This window comes from Psammomys obesus, unplaced genomic scaffold, assembly GCF_907164565.1.
Source record: "Psammomys obesus unplaced genomic scaffold, mPsaObe1.curated_primary_1811, whole genome shotgun sequence".
NCBI lineage: Eukaryota > Metazoa > Chordata > Mammalia > Rodentia > Muridae > Psammomys > Psammomys obesus.
Window position 1 is genome coordinate 1,573,732 of NW_026596134.1, and position 19,693 is coordinate 1,593,424.

General features: G+C 55.2%; 1 protein-coding gene across 1 annotated transcript; it reads right to left on the minus strand.

The window, feature by feature from the left end:
* Positions 1 to 421: 421 nt before the first annotated feature.
* Tnfaip2 (TNF alpha induced protein 2) lies at positions 422 to 11,987 on the minus strand. The gene is made up of 12 exons (XM_055593149.1): positions 11,818 to 11,987; positions 9,172 to 9,535; positions 8,295 to 8,925; positions 6,520 to 6,634; positions 6,247 to 6,369; positions 5,983 to 6,083; positions 5,331 to 5,429; positions 4,783 to 4,906; positions 3,937 to 4,059; positions 3,578 to 3,733; positions 3,323 to 3,444; positions 422 to 2,019 (listed from the first exon to the last, which is right to left on the minus strand). Exons 2-12 carry the CDS (start codon positions 9,518 to 9,520, stop codon positions 1,878 to 1,880), a joined length of 2,085 nt encoding a protein of 694 aa, XP_055449124.1. The 5' UTR covers positions 9,521 to 9,535; positions 11,818 to 11,987; the 3' UTR covers positions 422 to 1,877.
* Between the last annotated feature and the right edge of the window lie 7,706 nt (positions 11,988 to 19,693).

Here is a 19,693-nt window from a genome sequence, read left to right on the forward strand (position 1 = left end):
TAGAATCCTTTCTGAACTTTGTGGGGGGTTTGTCATGCCCCCTTTACTCTCTAACGACTCTGCTCTGCCCCAAACCGTAAGTCAGAACTGGGGTACAGAGGAAGAGGCCATTGTGCCCTTCCCACTGTACCAAAGGCATGACACGTACAGGACGGTAGGTCATCTTCCCACCAGACCCTGCTCCATCCTCAGGGTGACTAGTTGCCAGCTTGAGACAGGCAGGGGTGAAGGAGCAGGCCCAAGTTCATGAAAGGGGGCAGACATATTATAGGTTGGACCAGAGGAACTAGGGAGACAGGAATGTGGCAATGAACCAGAACTGGAGGAGAGAGGGTTTGCAGACAATGGGAGGCTGAAGCTGCTAGACAGACCCCAGCCCCTCCCCATACCTTGCAGTTCCCCAAACAAACCACACCAGAGCCACTTTTGAATTCAGTTTTATATCAAGCCATAAAAAAAAAAAATCCCTTGGATTCTGTCCTGAGTAGACACATACAAAATCAACACTATAAAAATATTAACAGTATTAATGTCATCAAACAAGCTAACATCTCCGAAGATATGAAGGAAGGCTTTGTTCATTGCTCACACTGGCCAGTTTTGTAAGGCAAGTACCTGGGAAAAGGGATAAATGTAGAGAAGGGGCTTCGGATCCCAGCCTGGGCCCTGAGAATCAGGGCTGGGTCAGTGCTGAGGAGGCTTTCATGGCGAGAGAGGAGCAGGGTCTGCGCAATAGCAGGTGCCTTAATGGGACACTGAGTTCCTGCTTTCCAGTATAGACCCTGTGGGACCCACTGGTCCCCATAACCAGTGACTAGTAGGTGACATGGCAAACAGCTGGAATCAAGGCTGCTAACAAGTCTGCAGGCAGATTCGGTGCCATCACAGGGACCTGCGTCACAGTAGGTGACTGTGGGGGCCATGAAGAACAGATGTGTGGCTGTCCCGGGCTCTTAGGGTAGAAGGGCCTCAGACAAGAGGTGTGGGGAACCTCTGAAAACTGGGAAAGACCAGGAAATATAGCCCCTGGGGCCTATAGAAGCAATGGGCCCTGACTACCCTTAGATTTCAGTCTAGTATCAGACATCTGATTTGCAGAACTGTAAGGAAAGTTCTAGTTCAGACCCACTCGATGTTTGGAAACTTGGTACAGCACCGACAGAAAGCTAACAGAGTGATTGCCAGACCCCTGAGCTCCCAGACTTCAAAGGGTGGAGCCTCAGAGACCGCCCCTTGGCTTGTTCCTACAGCAGGAAGGTTCAGCCTGAGAGAATCGGGAGGACCCCTTCTGGGTCACTCCCTAAACACACACACACACATGCACGGGGGCAGCCCACGTGGTGTGAATAAGAGGGCCCTCCAGGAGTGCTACCGGGGGCCACATGGCAGAGCCATGGGCCACCATGGAAGAGGTTCTGGTATAGCTCCACCGTGGCACATCAGAAGCCTCCTTCCAGACACCAGATCAGATAGAATCTTTTCCTTCTTCCTTTGATTTCACTTCTATCTCATGATAGCCCTGGGCTGAAGGAAGCAGGATAAATGAGGCCTCACTGCTGTCCTAGGGGGCTGGAGGGGACTACTCAGGACCACCCGAAGGAGGCCATTAAACCACAGACTGTGGTGCAACTGGCTCAGTGCGCCCAAGATGAATAATCATTTACAAGAAACTTCTTGCTCACGCCGGCTCCCCACAGCAGGATCTGGGCCCCATTGGACAGCGACTGTCTAATCTTGGCTGCCAGATATTGTTCCAGAGCCAGGGCTAGGCAGAAGCAGTGGCAGAATGTGGGAGCCGGTGCCATTTGAACATTGCCGGCTGGGGTGGTGCCTGACATCCACTGCGTGGTCATTAGCGTAGCAGACGTTTGGAAAAGCTAGCCAACTTTTATAAGTGAAAATAGGGGCCTGGAGGGCTCATGCACTTCGGTGTTGATGTCCAGGATATTCCGGATGCTCTTGACATCACTGCTTTGTAGGTTGCCCTTGATGGCCAGGATGGCATTCAGGTGGCCTTTGCTGGCAAGGAGAGAGAGCACCCTGTCAGTCCTGCTCACAGACACCCCTGCTCACAGCCCCTGCTGGCTGCCCTGGCTCCAGGCCCTGCCGCAGAACCTGCCGCCAGCCGCTCTGCCCAGTAGGCAGCCTTGCCCTCCCTGTCTCCCCGTCTCCAGACCTTCGCACTAGTTGTTACCCAGACATATCTCCTCACCCCCAAGGGGCACAACTCCTTCCCACCCTTTAAGTTTCAGCCAAGTGTCACCTCTCTGAACGGCTTTTCACTCTGGTCCAGCATTCCCTGTAATTCAAGATGCTTAAACCCTAGAACTTGGAATTTTCTCTTTCTGCTTAATTGTCTCATCAAGGTTGGCCCTCACTAGGCTGAAAGATACAGGAAGGGGACTGAGACCGAGCTTTCCCAGCACTTCACTGCAGCCTGGAGCACAGAACAGCGAATGCTGGTGAATGACTGTTGGTGTGATCAGAGGAGAGGGAAAAGTGCTTGGGTTAGTGGGCAGATGAACAAACAGGTCGGTACACGAGAAAGTAGAAGGATGGGTACGTGACCGTGTGGAAGGGTGGATGGATGGACAGGCAGATGAGCAGGCAAGCAGAGAAATGGACAGAGAACTGGACGGATGGACAGATCAGCAGAAGAATCGATAAGTGGGTAAGCAGAAGGACAGATGGGTAATTACCTGGGAAGTCAGATAGAGAGGTAGATGAATAGATGGCTTTGTGGGTGGCAGGAGAGTAAATTCCTAGATTAGCAGACGGGGGCTTGCCTGTGTGTAGGTCAGTGTATGTAGGTAGATGACTGAACAGATGGGTCAGCCTCAGACTAGAGCAGGCTGAGCTAGGTCAACCCGAGTGAAGACCAATTCAAACTTTCACGTCAGGTGACCCAGCGTAGGAGAGAGCACAGCACATGCTTCACCAGGTCCTCAGCCAAGACCCTGGGGGTGCCAGTCATACGCAGGCTGAGCGACAGGCCCTGGCCTCACTTTCATCTTTGAATACTACTATCATGTAAGGCTCAGCACATGAGTTGTGGAAATGCTACCTAGCCGTGCCATGACTGGCTATGGGTCACGTTCCTGCAGCTCCGTAGGCCTCAGGTGCAAACAATAAACAGCTAGCCGTTGTAGGGTCCTGGTGATGTCAACTGCTTGTAGTCCTGGCAAAGGTCTCAGCACAGTGCCGGGCATGACGCATGACCCCACCTGGATGGAGCCTTAGCATGGGAGTGGTCATGAGCACGCTCACAGCACAGTGGAACCTGGCACGGACCACCCAGTTCCCGAAGGCCCCTAGTGCTCACCTGAAGTCAGGGTAACGGGTGATGTATGTGGCCACCTCGATCTTAATGGCGCTGGGATCTTGTAGGCGGATAATCTCAGCAATGGTGGGGAGGGCAGGCTGCAGCCAGGCTGCAGTGGAGCCCTGCCGAGAGATGGCTGGTTGAAGGATGGTGCCCCTTCCCCACGAGGACACTTAGACTCAGAGCAGCGTCTGGCCAGGCTGGGAGAGGCCCTGTGGGGCTGCCCGGGGCTCTCGGGGTGAGTGGGGTGCTCACATTGTCAGTGCAGAAATGCTGAATGGCCTCGGCATTGGCCAGGATGTGCCCTGCCAGCTGCTGCTGCTGCTCGGCGGTCTTGAGGACCAGGCGCCTTTTGCTGAGCCTGATGATGTACTCCTTTACCAGGTGCAGGTGCACGGCCTCCACGAGTTCCTGGGCAGGCAGAGGCCGGGGGCGGGGGTGAGCCATGCACTGACACCCGCCCTAGGGGGGGAGGGGGCTCCTCTTGTCCATGAATTGAAGCTTCCAAGACAAAACGCCAGGGATACACAGAGGCAAAAGTGTGAACACACGTGGGGCGTGGGGTATAAACACTCATCGTCAGCTTCCAGACAGCTCCAAGCACCAGCCCTCACCTTCCGGAAACAATCCTGCAGCTCTGAAAACTCAGGCAGCCTGCTGTCCACAGTAGCGAGGATCTCCTCCAGTGTCTCATCTGGGTTTGCCCAGCGGGTCTGCGTGAACTTCTTGAACAGTGGCTAAAAGAGGCGAGAGGCAGGATGTCTGGTCACGCCCAGAAAGGAAGGGCAGCCGGGCGCAGACACCCTCACATAGACACTCATGACCAGCAGGGTCCCCAGGGCTTTCCAGGAGCTGGCTGGCTTTCAGATCCCCGCTCTGAGATCGGTTGCAGAGGCAGGTCCGTGTGTACCCTCCCTCCAAGGTCATCCACCCAGCTGTGGTGCAGGAGATCTTGCCAGGTCAGCCTGTCTGCAGCCCTGAGGTCTTTCCCCTGCTTCCCTCTTAAATAAATAAATTCCTGCATAAACAAGGCTTTGCGTCTGGCTGGCCTGAGCCCTGTGCCAGGTCTACCAGGGTCACCCTGTAGGCTTCCCAGACCTACTTGGCTGTCCACTGCACCTCTGGTTCTGAAGGTGAGCAGGGAGCCTCTCCTCTGCTTCCTGAGGGGCCCCAGGAGATGGAGCCTAGCTATCTAAGGTCCTGAACCCCAGGAATGGTGTGTGGGGGGGACTGAGAATTCTGCAGATGTTCTCAGCCCTGTGACCCTGCCAGGCCAAGGCAAAGCCAGGATATGGGGGGGGGGGTCAGCTGGAGAGCCCTTTGCGGTGCTGCCGTTGGGACACCCCCATCTGTGCCCCCCACAGGTCCGAGGCCGGTGCTTCTGCACCCCCTTGCCTGCCTCCCCTCCTGTGCCAGGTTTCAGGATGCCCCCTCTCCCCCCCGAACGGGGATCCTGATACCTTCAGGTCCAAAAACAGGCTCTGGAGCAGGGTGTCAAAGCCGTGAGCCTTAAGCTCTTTCAGAGGCTCCAGCAGGTGGTTGAGAGAATCAGGAGGCATCTGCCACTTCTGCTCCACAGACATCCTGGAGAGTGAATGGCAAGAGGTCGTGACAGCCTGCTCAACCTACAGCATCGTGCAGTGAGCCTTGGACTAGTCTTCCTAAATTAGGTCTTGCTCTAGGACCCCCACTATTTTCCCTATCCCTGTGGGATCCAGGCCAAGTCTCCCCATGGATGCCCCGTGCCCCAGGCACATGCCCTTCCACCTTTGGCAAGTCTCCAGCTCTCCACCCTTCGCTTCTGCTTCACAGTTTTATTATAAGGCTAAACTAATAAATAAATAAATCAATTGCATCCTGCTGACTCCTCCAGCACCCCACCCCTTTGCTGGGGCGGCTCCAGGCCCAGTCATTTCCTCACAGCCTTGTGACCCTTTAATTTCCCTTCTTTGCTCCACCTTCCATCTGCCCCGTCTCTCCATCAGGCTACTCTGCCCGGCACTCTCACCGGAACGACTGGCAGTTGTTGATGTTGGCGATGATGTTGACCCTGTAATTTTTCAGCAGTTTGTTTTTCTCTAGAAATTCATCAAAGGCACGCTGGTAGCTGACAGAACCAGAAAGGGCACCTTCAGGACCAGTTCAAACACGGGGACAACAGAAACTACTCCCCTCAGTCTGCAGGGCTGCTGGGAGGGGCCATAAGCTCCCAAACAATACATTACAAGCTGCAAAACCTGAAGGCCAGAGGAGCTGAGCCCCAGCAGAGCTCTAGAGAAAGTGCTGCCTGACTCTGGGGTCCCCACTCTTTCCCCTCTTTCCCAGTCTTCTGTTCTGCAGCTGTTATAGTCGGCTGATGGTGTTCTCAGAAGTGGGGACAAAACCAAGTTAATTCTGAGGGTGTCATGGGAAGGGACTTGCTCTGCCAGGGAGCTTTGTTGATGAAGAGTCAGGAAGCACAGACTCCCGGCGGAGGTCACCCCACCTGAATGGGAGCCCCGAATTGTGCCTGAATTGGAGCGGTGGCAGAGGACCTTGGGCTGTAGTTGTCAGGGCAGAGCTGACTTAACCTGACCTCCCCCCCCCCCCCCGACACAGGTGCAAGAAGAGCCATGGCTCTCGGAGGTGCCAGGGACCCCGGCTGCTGTGAGCACACCCACCTCCTCAGTAGGGCAGCCAGCTCCACCAGCAGCAGCTGCTTTATCTGCACCCCCACCTCGGGAGTAATGTTCTCAGCCTTGTCCTGGCCAAGGGAAACGATCTGCAGGGAGCACAGGATGAGCACAGCAGGTGCCTCTCTGGACTGGGGCAGGGGTGGAGTGTGGGAGGGAGGAGCATGGGGCTGGACCCCCCACCCCCACCCCGCCAAAGGTGAGCTGTGGCTGTCGCTGTGCACCTTGGGCCTGAGGGGCAGATAGTGGTACCTGGATGATGTCAATGGCCAGCTCACTGTGGCAGCGGCCATCCAGGCTCTGGGGAGCCACATCCTGGGCCCAACGCTGAGACTCTAGCTCCAAAGCTCGGGCCATGAGCGACTTCACATTGGTCTAGGGGGAAAAATACAGGTCCCAGTAGCAGTGAGCATGTCACCAAGCTCATCCAGAAGGTGTCACACGTGGGGAGTCCTGCACCCTGCCTGATGTCCCTTCTACCTCCAGCCGGCCCTCCCAGGCCGTGTCCCTAATGTTTGGACTCACCACCTCATTGGACAGGAACATGGCCTCCAGAAACCTGATTTGCTTGGAAGGCAGGAGGCTCCCCAGCTCGATGCCCTGCAGCTCCTGTGCCAACTTAGGGCTGTTCAGAATATCTCTGTGAGCAGAGAGACGCTGGCATGAGAGAGACGTTGGCATGAGACACGCCCCGGCAGCACCCCGTAGCTTAGCCCACTGCCTCAGCTGACACCCTCAGCTTCTGAGCCTGTCAGACCACCCTTGTTTAGTTCAGGCTGGAGTTACCCTGCCTCTTCTCCCCGCCCCCAACTAGTTTCTCAGACCTCGTGGTCTGGAGCCTGCCCTGCGCCCCCAACCAGCCCTCACCCTTTCCTGCCCGGCTGATGGAAGGAGTTTCCTCCTGCCCTCTGCTTCTGCCCTGGCCACCACCAACGCCTTCGCCCTGAGCCAGCTTTCAGATCTGATCTGTCTACCAGGTTCCCCCTTTGCACAGATACAACACACAGCTCCTGACTCCACTGGCCCTGCCAGCCAGCCTCAACATTCCCCCAGGTCAGGCCATGGCTGAACAGGAAGGGCCGCCCTGGAACTGCTCCATGGAGCCTTCTTGGTGCCTCAAGTGGCCCAGAACTCCCAGGGGTCCTGCCCAGCCCTGGCACTTCCTCAAGTCCCTTTGTTTGCCTAGAACCTTGAGAGTGACCCTCTCTGTGCCCGTCATCCAGTTTGGATACATGTGAGTCATGCTTTGTCCCCAATAGGTCTCAACATGCTCCCTTGGACTCCATGTTCAGGCTAGCCTTAGCTGCCTGCTTTGCAGCTGCACCCCAAGCCAGGAGACCCCAGGGTGTGACGGGGCAGGAAGGGGGCATGAGTGCCCGGCATTTCCTGGTGAGTCAGGACACACAGCAGGAGCTATCCCGGGAAGCCCGTGTCTGCTTTCCCTGTGTCCTCCCGGCTCTTCACCTGCCCCCTTTCTCCATCCCTCCCACAGGAGGCTGGCTCAGCACCTGGCCAATTGCTTACACACTCCTGACACTGGATACCCCCAGCCTTTCCTCCTGCAGACTTCACACTCAAGGTCTGAGGAATCAGTAAGAATTCCTCGTCTCGAGTGCTGTGGAACTTTCACTCTGTAACACAAGTCACTCCCCGCCCCCACCCCTTCCCCCCCACCGGCTGGTGTGGATGACAGGTAGGCACACTCTGGGATTCACAGAGTCTGGGCCAATCAAAGGATGCCTGAGGCTGGGCCTAGCCGAGGACCCACGGTCCATCTACAGCTAGTACCGCTCCACTGTTGCTTCACCGCTGACTTGAGACACAGCAGCTCAGCTTCCAGAACCGTCACTCCACTTGCCTGGAACACTCTCCTCCCTATTACTTCCCTGTACGCCCTGTCCCCTCCCTGCCTGCCTGTACATCCATTAAAATGTGAACTGACTCAGGACGTAAGACTCCCTGACTCCCCCAGGCCTGGTCTCCCCTCAAGCCCCGAGCTCTGCCCAGCTCCACCCATCCGCCCTCCCCCCACGCCACCCATGTCCAGATGCCCCTTTCACGGCCCCTCCTCCTCGTTCCATGTGAGTGGGGCTGCCCTCCCCCGAGAATGAATAACAAAGCCTGTTTTCTTGCCTCCCTTCCCCCAAGTGCAGAACGGCAAGGTCCAGGAAACGGAAGTGCAAAGCCAACCTATGGGGCACAATTCCCAACTCTCCCCCTTCACCCCGACACCGTGGGTTCAGGTGTCTCTGCTCCCCGTCCCGTAGAGGGGACCCACCCCACCCGCTGGCGTGGCTCACTTGGGGTAGAGGTTCTGCACCCAGAGCAGCAGCAAGTAGGCGTCCCTCTCACACAGCTCGAACTGCGCCATCGCGCCCAGGTGCTCCGCGAAGTGCCTGTGGTAGCTCTCGGCGTAGGTGTGCACCACGTCGAACTCGTCGGGGAAGAGCGGTTTCAGCCGCTCGGCCACCGCCTCCAGGTCCTCCCTCATGGTGCGGCCCATGTGCAGGAACCTGCTCTCGGCCTCCGAGCGGCCGTCGGCCGCCAGCGCGGGCTGCGCGTCCAGGCGCTCGGCCGCCACCTCGGCCACCACGCCCCTCCAGAGCTGCAGCCAGCGGCGCGGGCGCGTGGCCTCGAGCGCGGCCGCCGCGGGCCCCCCGGCCGCCCGCCGGTCCTCCCGCTCCTGCTGCGACACCACGGCCAGCGCCTGGCGCAGGCGCTCGGGCGCCGCCTCCAGCGGCCGCCGCAGCACGCCGAGCACCTGGTCGCGCAGCAGCGCGTACAGCGCCTCCACCTTGCTCTGCCGCCACACCAGCTCCTCGCCGCTCGTGCCGCCCGCCGCCGCCGCCGCCTCCAGCGCCTGCTCCAGCGCCAGCACCTGCCACGCCGTCTCCAGCCGCCCGCGCTCCAGGGCCTCCTTGAGCTCCTCCACTGGAGCGCAGAAACCCGCGTTAGGACGAACCCGGCCAGGGGCACGAAGAGGCCGAGATTCCAGGGACGAGACCAATGTCCCAGAAAAGACCCTAGCCCAGGGCCCCCTCTCCTAGACTGGCGGCTCGCCCAGCCGTCTCACCTGCCCACTGTCCTGGCTGGCTGGTTTATGGGCCCCTTACGCCGCCCAAACCTGGACCAGTTTAGCCGCGCTACTACTCCAGCCCCACGATGGCCGCAGCCTACCTGTGAGCAGTGGGCCGGCTGGCTTCGGCTGGGACTGGGGCTGGACCTCCGGATCGGATAATCCGGGTTGACCTCTTTTCTTCTTTTTCCCTTTGGTGAAGACACTGAACATGTTGGCCAACCCTTTGGATTTCTTCTTCTTCTTTTCGGCCTCCTCCTCCTCTCTGTCAGGAACGGTCCCAGGCTCCTGGGGTGGTACCAGGTCCTCGGAGGAAACCTCTGACATGGAGGCCTCTGATTCCGCTTCAGACGTCGAGCGTGGCTTTGGGGGGCTTCCAGGGACGTTCAGGGTCCCTAGTACAGACTGCTGGCCAGGAAGCCCTTGGAAGAAAGTCACCATCTTCAGCATCACCCTGGCTCAGGCCTGCAGGTCAGAGGTGGAAGATGAAGTCATCAGAATTCACCGCGAGTGGCTCCCAGGCCTGTGCAGAGCCACCTCCCAGCCATGACAGGGCTGTTTTCTTTTCCACCACCAGCACCTTCTGGCCCCAACCTTCCTTGGCCACAGGTACTGTAGTGCCCACAGCTTGTCTTCCGAGGCAAGGAAGACACTGGAGGCTCCAGGCCTCCCAGACCTGGGGGAGGGGCAGTCTCTGCACGTGGGGAAACCCTCCCTTGATAGTGGAGGGAAAGGAATGTGAGGAGGGAGGACCTCTCTGACTCCACCAGCCTCTGGTGAGGAGACAGGACACAGGTTACCATTTCTCGGGACAGTAAGAGCCAGCCTAAAAGTTTCACAGCCATGGGGTGGTCACAGAACCCTAGCACCCCCCCACTGAGACCAGCCTCTGCTTCCTCCCTCTGCCTCCTTTCAACATTTGTAACTAGCTTTATACCACAAGCAAAATATACCACAAGCAAAAACACAGCAGTTGTACTGGGACCACAAGAGGAACAGAGCCTGTCCCTTATGCTGGCTTAGGATTGGGGCTCAGACTTCAGACCCTGGGCACATGACCCAGGAAGCCTTTTGCCTGGGAGCAAGGCTCAGGGCTTCCTGAGGTCACACAGCAACTTGAGTGTGGAAGCCATGCTGCTTGGCCTCCAGCTTACTACTCTGCTTGCTTACAAATGGGGTGACGCAACTTCACAAAACCTTCTGTTTCCACTCCCTTCTGAGGTGCCCACCCCATCCCTTCACTCTCCAGCAAGCGTGTTATTTAGTTTAAAATAACCTTGTGGTCAACAGCTTGAGCTTGGAGGCCAGAGCATCTGGCTTAAAGGACTGGCTTTTCTCAGGCCCACACCCCCTGCTGTATCTGGATTGTCAGAGGGAGGACAACCAGCGGGAACATAGCTAGCCTAGAGGGACGAAGCAGGCAGGGGCAGGTAAATAGTGTGGCCCATTACCAGGAGGTGGCCTGCCTGTCCCGTCCCCCAAAAACAAACACCCCAAGCTGTAACTTCAGTTCATCAAAGTGACCTGGAGGGACCCAGGAACCGCCCCATGAGGCAGGTGGGAAAACCCACCATCACAAAGGAGAAACTGAGGCTGCAGAGGGAGGTGCTTGCCCCAAACACAGCAGACTCTAGGGACGCTGATAAGGCCTGTTTCCCATGGCTCCTCTGTCTCCACCAGCTTGGCCGCCTGGCCCATTTCCTGAGGGACTTGTTCCATAACTAGGGCATAGGTAGAGCACCCTGACCAGACAGGAAGCCTGGGCCCTCCACCCCAGCTCTTATCACCCTCACTAGGTACCCTGAACAGAGAGAGCCCCCTTCTTTAACCTTATGAGGCCTGAGAATTTCGCATAGGATGACTTAGTGTTTAAGGCCTGTGCCAACCTATCCGGTTTGCAGGCAAACACCCATATGGGCTGGGCTGGCTGATGGAGCTACTCAGCCCTAACCTGCATGTCTGGTCCCAGTTGTCCCGTCAGAGGCCTGTTTGTACAAGAGGGAACGGCGGCCGTGGGCTCAGCGAGACCTCTCTCCAGTGTGAGGGCTAAACAATTTCCTTCCTCAGTAGGTCTCACTTTTCCCATCTGTGGAATGAGGATGAGCCCTCTCTCTCCCTCCTCACCAGTGCTGCTCAGAGGCTGTGGCAAAATCACAAGCCAGGAGCTTGGTCCAGGATGGGCCTTGTAGCCGGTCCCGTGTCCCTGTGACTGCAGGCTTCCCCCGCCCCCCAGGAGGCAGCAGAAAGAGTGATGAGGTGAGGTTTAAAGTATCACCAAGCTGGGCCCACTGAGGCAGAAAAGGCACAGGGGATGGCTGCCTCTGGTGGCTGGATGGCGTCACCTCCTTCAGTTCGATTCTAGACACCGACTGGACCACAGAGAATCTCACTGGTCTTGCAACCCACTGTCTCTGTCACCCTCACAAGAGGCCACCCGGTCAGGGAGTCCCGCGGGTGCTGGGACCTTCCTATTGTAACCCTGAACCTCCCTAGCATTTGTCCCGGTTTAACCAGAGTGAGCGCTTCGCTGCTCGCGGGAACCCTGGCGCCAGGGCCTCAGGGTAAAGCCTGTGTGTCCCTAGCAGTGGGTGAGCTGGAGGTCAAGGGACCCGAAATATCCCGCCCGCGTCTCCTTGGCCGCTCAGGGCCATTCCCTCGGGGAATCCGGCAGGAGACCCTGTGTCCGGACTGGAGTGGAAGCTACGCAGAGCGGTAGGGACAGAGGCACAGCGGCGGAGGTCACTTACTGTGTCCGGGACAGGACGGCCTTAGTCCTGGCCCTGGCGGGGCACAGCCTGAAATAGCCACAGGCTCCGCCCGGGCTCCGCCTGCCCCGCCAGCCGCAACCGCGGAAAATCCGCTGGCGGAGGCCAAGGTCCCGATTCCAGAGCTGGGGGGCGGGGCCGGGCCGGTAGGGAGAGGGGCAGGGTCACTTCGCTTTTCCCAACAGCCTGGAGAAAGCGTGGCAGAGCTGGCCACGGGTATGTGTGCACAGGCAAGGGCATCAGGGGGGCCACGAGTTCCGCTAGGTGTCGGGCCATTGTCCCACGACGCTCTCTGATTGGCTGCCTAGCAGGGCGCACGCCCAGAGCTGCTGTCCCGCGTCACACAGTCAGCACCTAGTTAGATCTGGGAAGCGCCCTCTCCTACCTCAACAGCCACGTGCTGTTACTTCTCTGAGCCCCACTGTGTCCGTGCAAGCCTGGAAGGCCAGCTGGGTACAGGGCTAACACTGGGATCTCTCAAGACCTCGTATCACCAAGCTCTGAGTGATAGGAGCGCCCTCATCTTTACCCCGAGGTCACAGAGGCAGAGATGACCGGCAGTCCTCACCCGAACCGCAGTCCTCACCCGAACCTCCCCCAGCTTTCCTAGGCTGGACCTGAGCCAGCTCCTCAGGATTCCCTTCTGAGGGCCTTTCCTCAGGGTCTGCCTTGGGGAAGGTGGGGAAAGTGAACTAGCTTAGAGAGGGGATGTTTCACCCCCTAGGAATTTCTGCCCCCTGGAAAATGGACTCACTCAGGAATTTCCCATGGAGACACCAGCTTTTTGTTTTGTTTTTGCCTCTACTTGGAGCTCAGCTCCTCCCCATCTTTTGTTTGGGCCCTCTCTTCCCTGTCAGCCTAAGCACAGCTTTGAGGGGAGAGGGAAGGGCAGCTATGTGGGTGGGTTATGTTTAGGGGTTGTCCCGGGAAACCCAGAACTTCCTCTTCCTTCTGGGGAGCAGTGGCCAAGTGCTGGGTTGAAGAAGACTCTCCTCCGTCCCATACCTTGGCAAGTGCAGAAGGCTGCAGGGAGGTGGCTGGTGCCCACCCTTATCCCAGCATTCAAGAGGCAGCCCGGTCTCAGAGGAATGTCCAGGGAGTCAAGGCTACACAGTGAGACCCTGTCTCAACACACAAGCAAGATGCCATCTCTTGTTCCTGAGGCCCTAACGGGTGACATTTTCTGTTGACCCCCCAGGGCCCAAGCTGGGGGTTGGTGCCTCTGCTCCACAGGGAACCTGGGGGAGACCAAGAAGCTTGGCATCTCACCCACAACTGCATGCAAAAACAGAAAGCGGACACTACAGGACTGCCCCGGACTCTTTCCCAGCTCTGCTCTGTCCATCCAGTTCTTAACTTCTAGTAAACAATTAGGAAACTGCACAGATAGGGTTGAGAGAGAGAGAGAGTCAGGCCTTCAAGAATCCACATCTGCGTGGAGCCTAGGGGCTCTGGTGTGGGACTTCCATCTTGTCCCAAGATGCCCACAGTAGCTTACTCAGAGCAGACTCAGGGCCGGCAGAAGCCAATGCCACCTATCTGTGTGGGCACACCAAGCACTTCCCTGTCCAAATTCAGGACGAGGGTCAAAGGTCCTATGTGAAGTTCCCAACGCAAATGGAATTTGAAAACCAGGCGATTTGGATAACATTTAGAGGGCCCTCAGGACCAGAGAAAGGTTAAGTCCTTTTCATAGTCTCTCAAAGGCCAGCCAAGGAACAGATCCCACAGGAGAGAAGCATCTGGATGGCTTGCCTGGCCACCTGCTGCCCCAACCCCAACTCCAGCAGCCTGAGAGTTGTGGCAGCAGCCAGGAGTCGGCTGGCAAAGGCTCCTAGTCCGAACATGGCCAAGAGTGATGCCTGCTGCTTGCACGCAATCCAGCGTTAGCCTCTCCCCCCCCCCCCAAGCAGCAACTGCTGACTCTTTATTTCTTGGGTGTTTGTTTGTTTGATCTTTACAGCCCAGGCATGCCTGGAACCAAAAATCATCCTGTTCTACATCCTGACTGCGGGGATGACAGGCATGTACCACCACAGGCTCTTAGCTTATGTTTTTAATCATTATAACATGTATAACATGGAATGTTCCATTTTAACAGTGTTGGGCATTCTAGCTGTTGGCAGTTAGTACACTTGCACTGAGTGCCCCTGCAACCACTCTCCATCCACAGAACTTAAAAATACACAAGTGTGCGCGTTTATATGTATGTACACACTTGGGCGCAGATGCTCAGGAGTCCAGAAGAGGGCGTTGAATCCCTGGAGCTGGAGTTAACAGGGAGCTGTAAGGCTGCTCAATATGAGTGCTGGAAACTAAATGGCGGCTCCGAAAGAGCAGGAGCTTAACAACTGAGCCATCTGCTCCAGCCCCACAGAATTCTTTTCCCCTGCAAAATTGAGCCACAGTCCCCATTATGCAGCACCACCCACTTCCCTTCTATCCCCTGAGTCTCTGCTACCCCATTCTATGGCTGTGTCTGCTCTGTGGATCCCGTGAGTGGGCGGATAAAGCCATCTCCTTTTGTGGTGGTGTGGTGATGCTGCATAAATGGAGAAAGACTAATCTTGGTGTCATTTACTCAAAATTGGACCTGATTTATTAAAAAGAGTGTGGGTCTCTCTTGTTCTGGTAACCTAATTAGGGTAGGTCTAATCTAAGAGTCTAATTTAAGGGTCCTAATCTAAGGGTCCTGAATCAAGGCTGTTCTCTCCCTAAGCTGAACAGCACAGTAACAAAAAGGAATGAACAACTTTGGTCTTCATCTTTTACAGATTTTTACATAAGATATCTTATGGTCTTATAAGAGAGGGAGGGAGCTGGAGAGATGGCTCAGAGGTTAAGAGCACTGGCTGTTCTTCCAGAGGTCCTGGGTTCATTCCCAGCAACCGCATGGTGGCTCACAACCATCTATAAAGGGATCTGATGCTCTGTTCTGTCATGCAGGTGTACATGCAGCTAAAGCCCTCATATACATAATAAATACATAAAAAAAAAGAAAGAAAGAGAGGGAAATTTTTTTTTTCCTGGCTCTACTGACTCAGAATAGAACACAAATTCACAATCAGGTTTTATAAAGCTAAACCCATGTTGTTTTCAACATATTTCATAGGGGGAGGAGTGGGCCTTTTTATCGGGGGAGGGCTGTGGCATTGTCTCCTTTGCGCCTCACTGCTTCCAGCATGATGTCTAAGGCCTGTCGAGTGCACACACATTACCTTAAATGAGTTTGTTGTGTTTAGCAGTTTCCTCAAGATTAAAAGCTTCAGTTTGGGAGGGAGGCTCCTAAGGACATGGACGATTTACAGGGAGGTGAAACAACAGGGCTCTTCCATCCAGCAGGGAAGAGCTGGTTAAGACAAGAAGCAAATAACTCAGAATAGCTTCGGGATGTTCCTGAAACTGACCAACCTCACTAGGCTTCTTCAAGCTCTGAGCAGTAGGAGTGGCTAAGAGATACTCAGATAAACCGGGCCGCCTAGAACACCCCATGACAGCTGAGCCTGCAGGGCAGAACAGAGATCAGCCAAATCGGCTAGACGTGCTGGAAGACCCTCAGAGCCCTGCTTGAGCTACCTGTAGAGGACACCCCTACCTACAGGTGGTTCACTGTGAGTTTCAGGCCCCACCGTTAGGAACCGTCACCGTGCTGGTGGCGGCTTTTGGTAAGAACAGCGGCCTTGAGTCAGTTCTCATCCTGTAAGTGACCCCTCACATACACACCTGGACACGACCCCCAAAAGCTCATTGTCTCACCGAGTGGGACCTCGTATCTGTAGTGAGGTTTATTTCCTCTCAGCAGACATTGGAGCCATCTCCCCAGGGACAGTGTGCCACAACAGGTACAAACGAGGCACAGGAGGCTAGTATAATCAAAGCGAGGCCTTCAGCTGAGCATGCAGGATTAATTATGTTTGCAGTCCAAAGTGTACTAAGATAACATTTTTCTTAGAGGTCAATTAATTCTGAACAGGCTGAACGTGCAGTATGTAACCAGAGTGAGTACGTTGTTAAAAACGATGTCAAAGTTCAACACCAGCCTGGTTACAGGTTGGCTGAGAGCTTGGTTTGTAAAGGCAAAGTTTAAACCGAGTTTCTCTGGGAGGCCACCCCACAGGGTTTTTTGTTGTAGTGAGTCTGATGTTCTCGAGGCCCAGCCATGCCATTGAGCGGGCTGGAGTTTTCCTGTAAATGTCCTAATTGTGCTCTCTCCTGTGGATGGGCCGTATTTTGTGTTCTCAGTGGGCAGGTTGGCCGCTGTGGATAGTGCTGCAGGGGACACTGACCTAACTCAGAGCTCCCAGCTTCCGGTTCGTGTGAATGGACAGTTGACTTTCTCAGACCTCCAGAGTTGCCAGGCTAGGCTCTGAGTGTTTTGTGTTTGCTAATAGATTCCATCATAGCTATATGAATTAGGTACTACTGCCTAACCATCCCTTTTCACAGATGAGGAAACTGAGGCACAGATAGGCCCCTGCCATCTGCAAGTTAATGATGAAGCTACACTCTGCTATACCCAGGGTTACTTTCTTTCTCTCTCGTTTCTTTCTTTTCTTCTTCTTTCTTTCTATCTTTCTTTCTCTCTCATTCTCTCTCTCTCTCTTTCTCTCCCTCTCTTTCTTATTTTGTTTTTTCAAGACATGGTTTTTCTGTGTAGCCTTGGCTGTCTTGGACTCTCTTTGTAGACCAGCCTGGCCTTGAACTCACAGAGATCTGCCTGCCTCTGCCTCCCTGAGTGCTGGGATTGCAGGCATGTGCCACCATGCCAGGTTCAGGGTTACTCTATCTGAACCCCAGCTCTATATGAAAGTCAGATGCAGGCAAGCCAGGAGTCTGCGTGCGGAAACAGGAGGCGTTGTCCTCCATTCTGTCACAGGGGCTGGGTAGCAATATTTTTCATTGCTCAATATTTTTCATTGCCTTATTCAGTCAGCTGATTAAACCATCATGGGCAATACAAAGGGCAGCCCAGCTCTGGCCGGACAATAATACAAGGTGGCTTGTTATTGACTCTCTATTCATTCCCTGGCTGGCTAAGAGAGGAGCTGGAGGAAGTGCTCAGAAAGAGAACCTGAAAGCAGAAGGAAAAGCATTGTGGGGCAGAACTCAGGAGGTACAAATGCCACATGAGGAGACTAGGCAGGTGTTGAAAACCTGGCCAAGTGGACAAGCTGTACCAGCTGGCATGGCTGGTCATGTTGGTCACAGGAGCCATGCTGGTTGTGGAGTGGTCCCTCTGGGAAGAAAGACTAAGGCAGTCCAGGGTGTCTTCCAGGCCTCCGGTCACTGGGCCCACTTCCCCCTTTGTGATGACTTGCATTTCCCACTTGCCTGACCTCGGTTGTCAGACATCAGTTTCTCCCTTTCGATTCTCAGGCCATTGCCAGACTTAGGACTGTGGCCAGACAATCCTGTTTCCTAGGGACACCCCAGGAATTCATGGCACTCAACAGAACCCCTGCATTCCTTGTGAACAGATGAGGAAACCAAGTCTCAGAAGTGGGCACCAAGGTGGGGTTTGCTGCTGTCATCTTTCTTCTCCCAGCCTTCCTGAGAGAGGACATGAACTGCTCAGGACATCAGCTGCAAGGGACTGGGGTCTGCTGACATTGTTGGGCTCAGAGGGTGACCAGGACAGGCCAAGCAAGGAGCCACCTTAATGCTATGCCAAGTCACCAAAGTTGAGACCAGAGCCCTTCATGAGCCCTTCCTGTGGTAAGCTGCTCACAATTGCCATGCCACCTCCCCTTCCCAGGATATAAATTAGCCTCCACACACACACACACAAACAAACTCATTATTTTTGCCAGAATGGGAAATTGAGCCAGGCCTACTTCCCTACCTTGACTTAGGTCAAGGGTCTTTTTTTTATTATTTTATGTTTTGTTTTCAAGACAAAGGTCTCTGGGGGTCCTGGAACTCCCTCTGTCAACCAGACTGGCATCAAACTCACAGGGATCTGACTGCCTACCTCTACCTCTTGAGTGTTGAGATTAAAGGCTTGCACCACCACGCCTGGCCTACTGGGGGGGGGGGGTCCAGGGTGGAAGTTTTACAGAGGAGTGCGGTGCAGCCTCCTGGAAGGCTAGCCCTGCCCCTCGGCAAGGGCGACCCTCCCTAGGCACAGCTGTTCTGTTGAGGATTGGCCAGCCTTTCTCAGCAGTTCTCAGGCAGTGATGTAAGCATAGTTTCCATCCCTTCAAGCCCTTCCTGCCATGAGCACTTTTCTGAACCGGCGTGACTTACGGGAATCAGCTGTGGAGCATGGTCCACTCAAGTCTCTCAAAATAACACAGGCTGGCCACAGGGCGGAAGTTCTCCTGGCAATCCCAGGCCTCACAAAGATGGCTGGGGTGCTGCAAGTACCCTAGGGTGTCCCTACCTGATAGCCGGGAGGTCCCAAGAGAGGGTGTCATGTAGGCTCAAGCTGGGGACCATCTGGGCCTTAGGGAGCCCCATGACCTGCATCTGTGGCTTTTAGTGACCCTCGAGGGTCCTGGGAACCCCAGAGGGCTGGCAGTGTAGGTTGGAGGAGACATCGCAGAGAAACAACTGCTGCTGCCTGGGAATCGCTTCATAGGGGCCAAGCCCACCTCAGCAGCATCCTCTGTGATGCTCTCGGTTTTACCCAGAAGACAGAACCTAGACTCACAGCTAGGCAGGTCTAAAGGTGGGATTCTTGCCCGCGCTATCTGCATCCAGAGGCTGGATTTAATCACAGAGTGACTACATGGGGAGCAGGCAGGCCATATCTTGACACAGTGAGTCTCCTCGAAAGAGCAGAACCTCTCCTTGACCTTTCTTCTTCCCAGCAATCCAGTTTCACTTTCTGGTAGTTTCTATCCCTCAGAAAGCCTGGGGCTCCTCAAGGCTTGATTTTTGGATCATCCTAGCCTCCGACTCAGTCACCCCAAACAAAACCAGGCCCCTCAGGGATATGGAAACACCACCCCCGTGTACATCCCCTGACTGAGCAGTGCTTTTGTAAGCCCCCTACGGGAGAGACTTTTTTTTTTTTTTAAGGCAGGATCCCAGGCTGGCAGAACTCTCTCTCAAAGGTGACCTTGAATTCCTGCCTGATTCTTTTGACCCTCAAGAGTGCTCAGATTACAGGCATGTGCCACCATGCCCAATTTATGGGGTGTTGAGGATTGAATCCAGGATTTTGTGGGTTGCTAGTCAAGGGCTCTACCAATGGAGCTACACTCCCAGCCCTGATATTAGACTTTTAAATCTTGTATCTTTTACATACATTTTAAGTTTTGGCCTAAGAGAATACAGATCCTGCCAGAACAGCAGCCCCGTAACATCGGTAAAGCTAAAAATAAAAACACTTGCGAACATAGTTTCAGCCCTTGGGAAGCAGAGGCAGGCAGATCTCTGAGTCTAAGATTATCCTGCCCGACAGAGAGTTCCAGGCCCTCTGGAGCTATGTAGTGAAACCCTGTCTCGAAAAACAAAAGCAAACTAGACATGATAAATGTTCTGAGTGGTGAGTAGCTGGTGGGGCTGTCTGTACATGGACAGAAGGACCTTTGCCACGCCTGGTCCAGGCCTCACAGCTCCGGACATGGAATAGACTGGGGGTGGCAGTGATGGCCACATTCCAGCTCCCTTCATGAGGTGGGACACGAGGCTGGACTGGGCTATTCTTACTACAGAGCGCTTGCCTCACACAGCAGACACCATAGCCGCTGCAGAGCAGGGCTGCCCCTGAGCCCTGTGGGTTCGCTGTCAGCACCTGCGGCCCCTTCGCCTTATCTCAGCCGCCAGTACAGACCCTGCCCAGACTCAGACTGACTAGAAAAAGACAGTGTCACGAGGCAGGCTACTCTGATGATGGATGGTGGGAGACTCT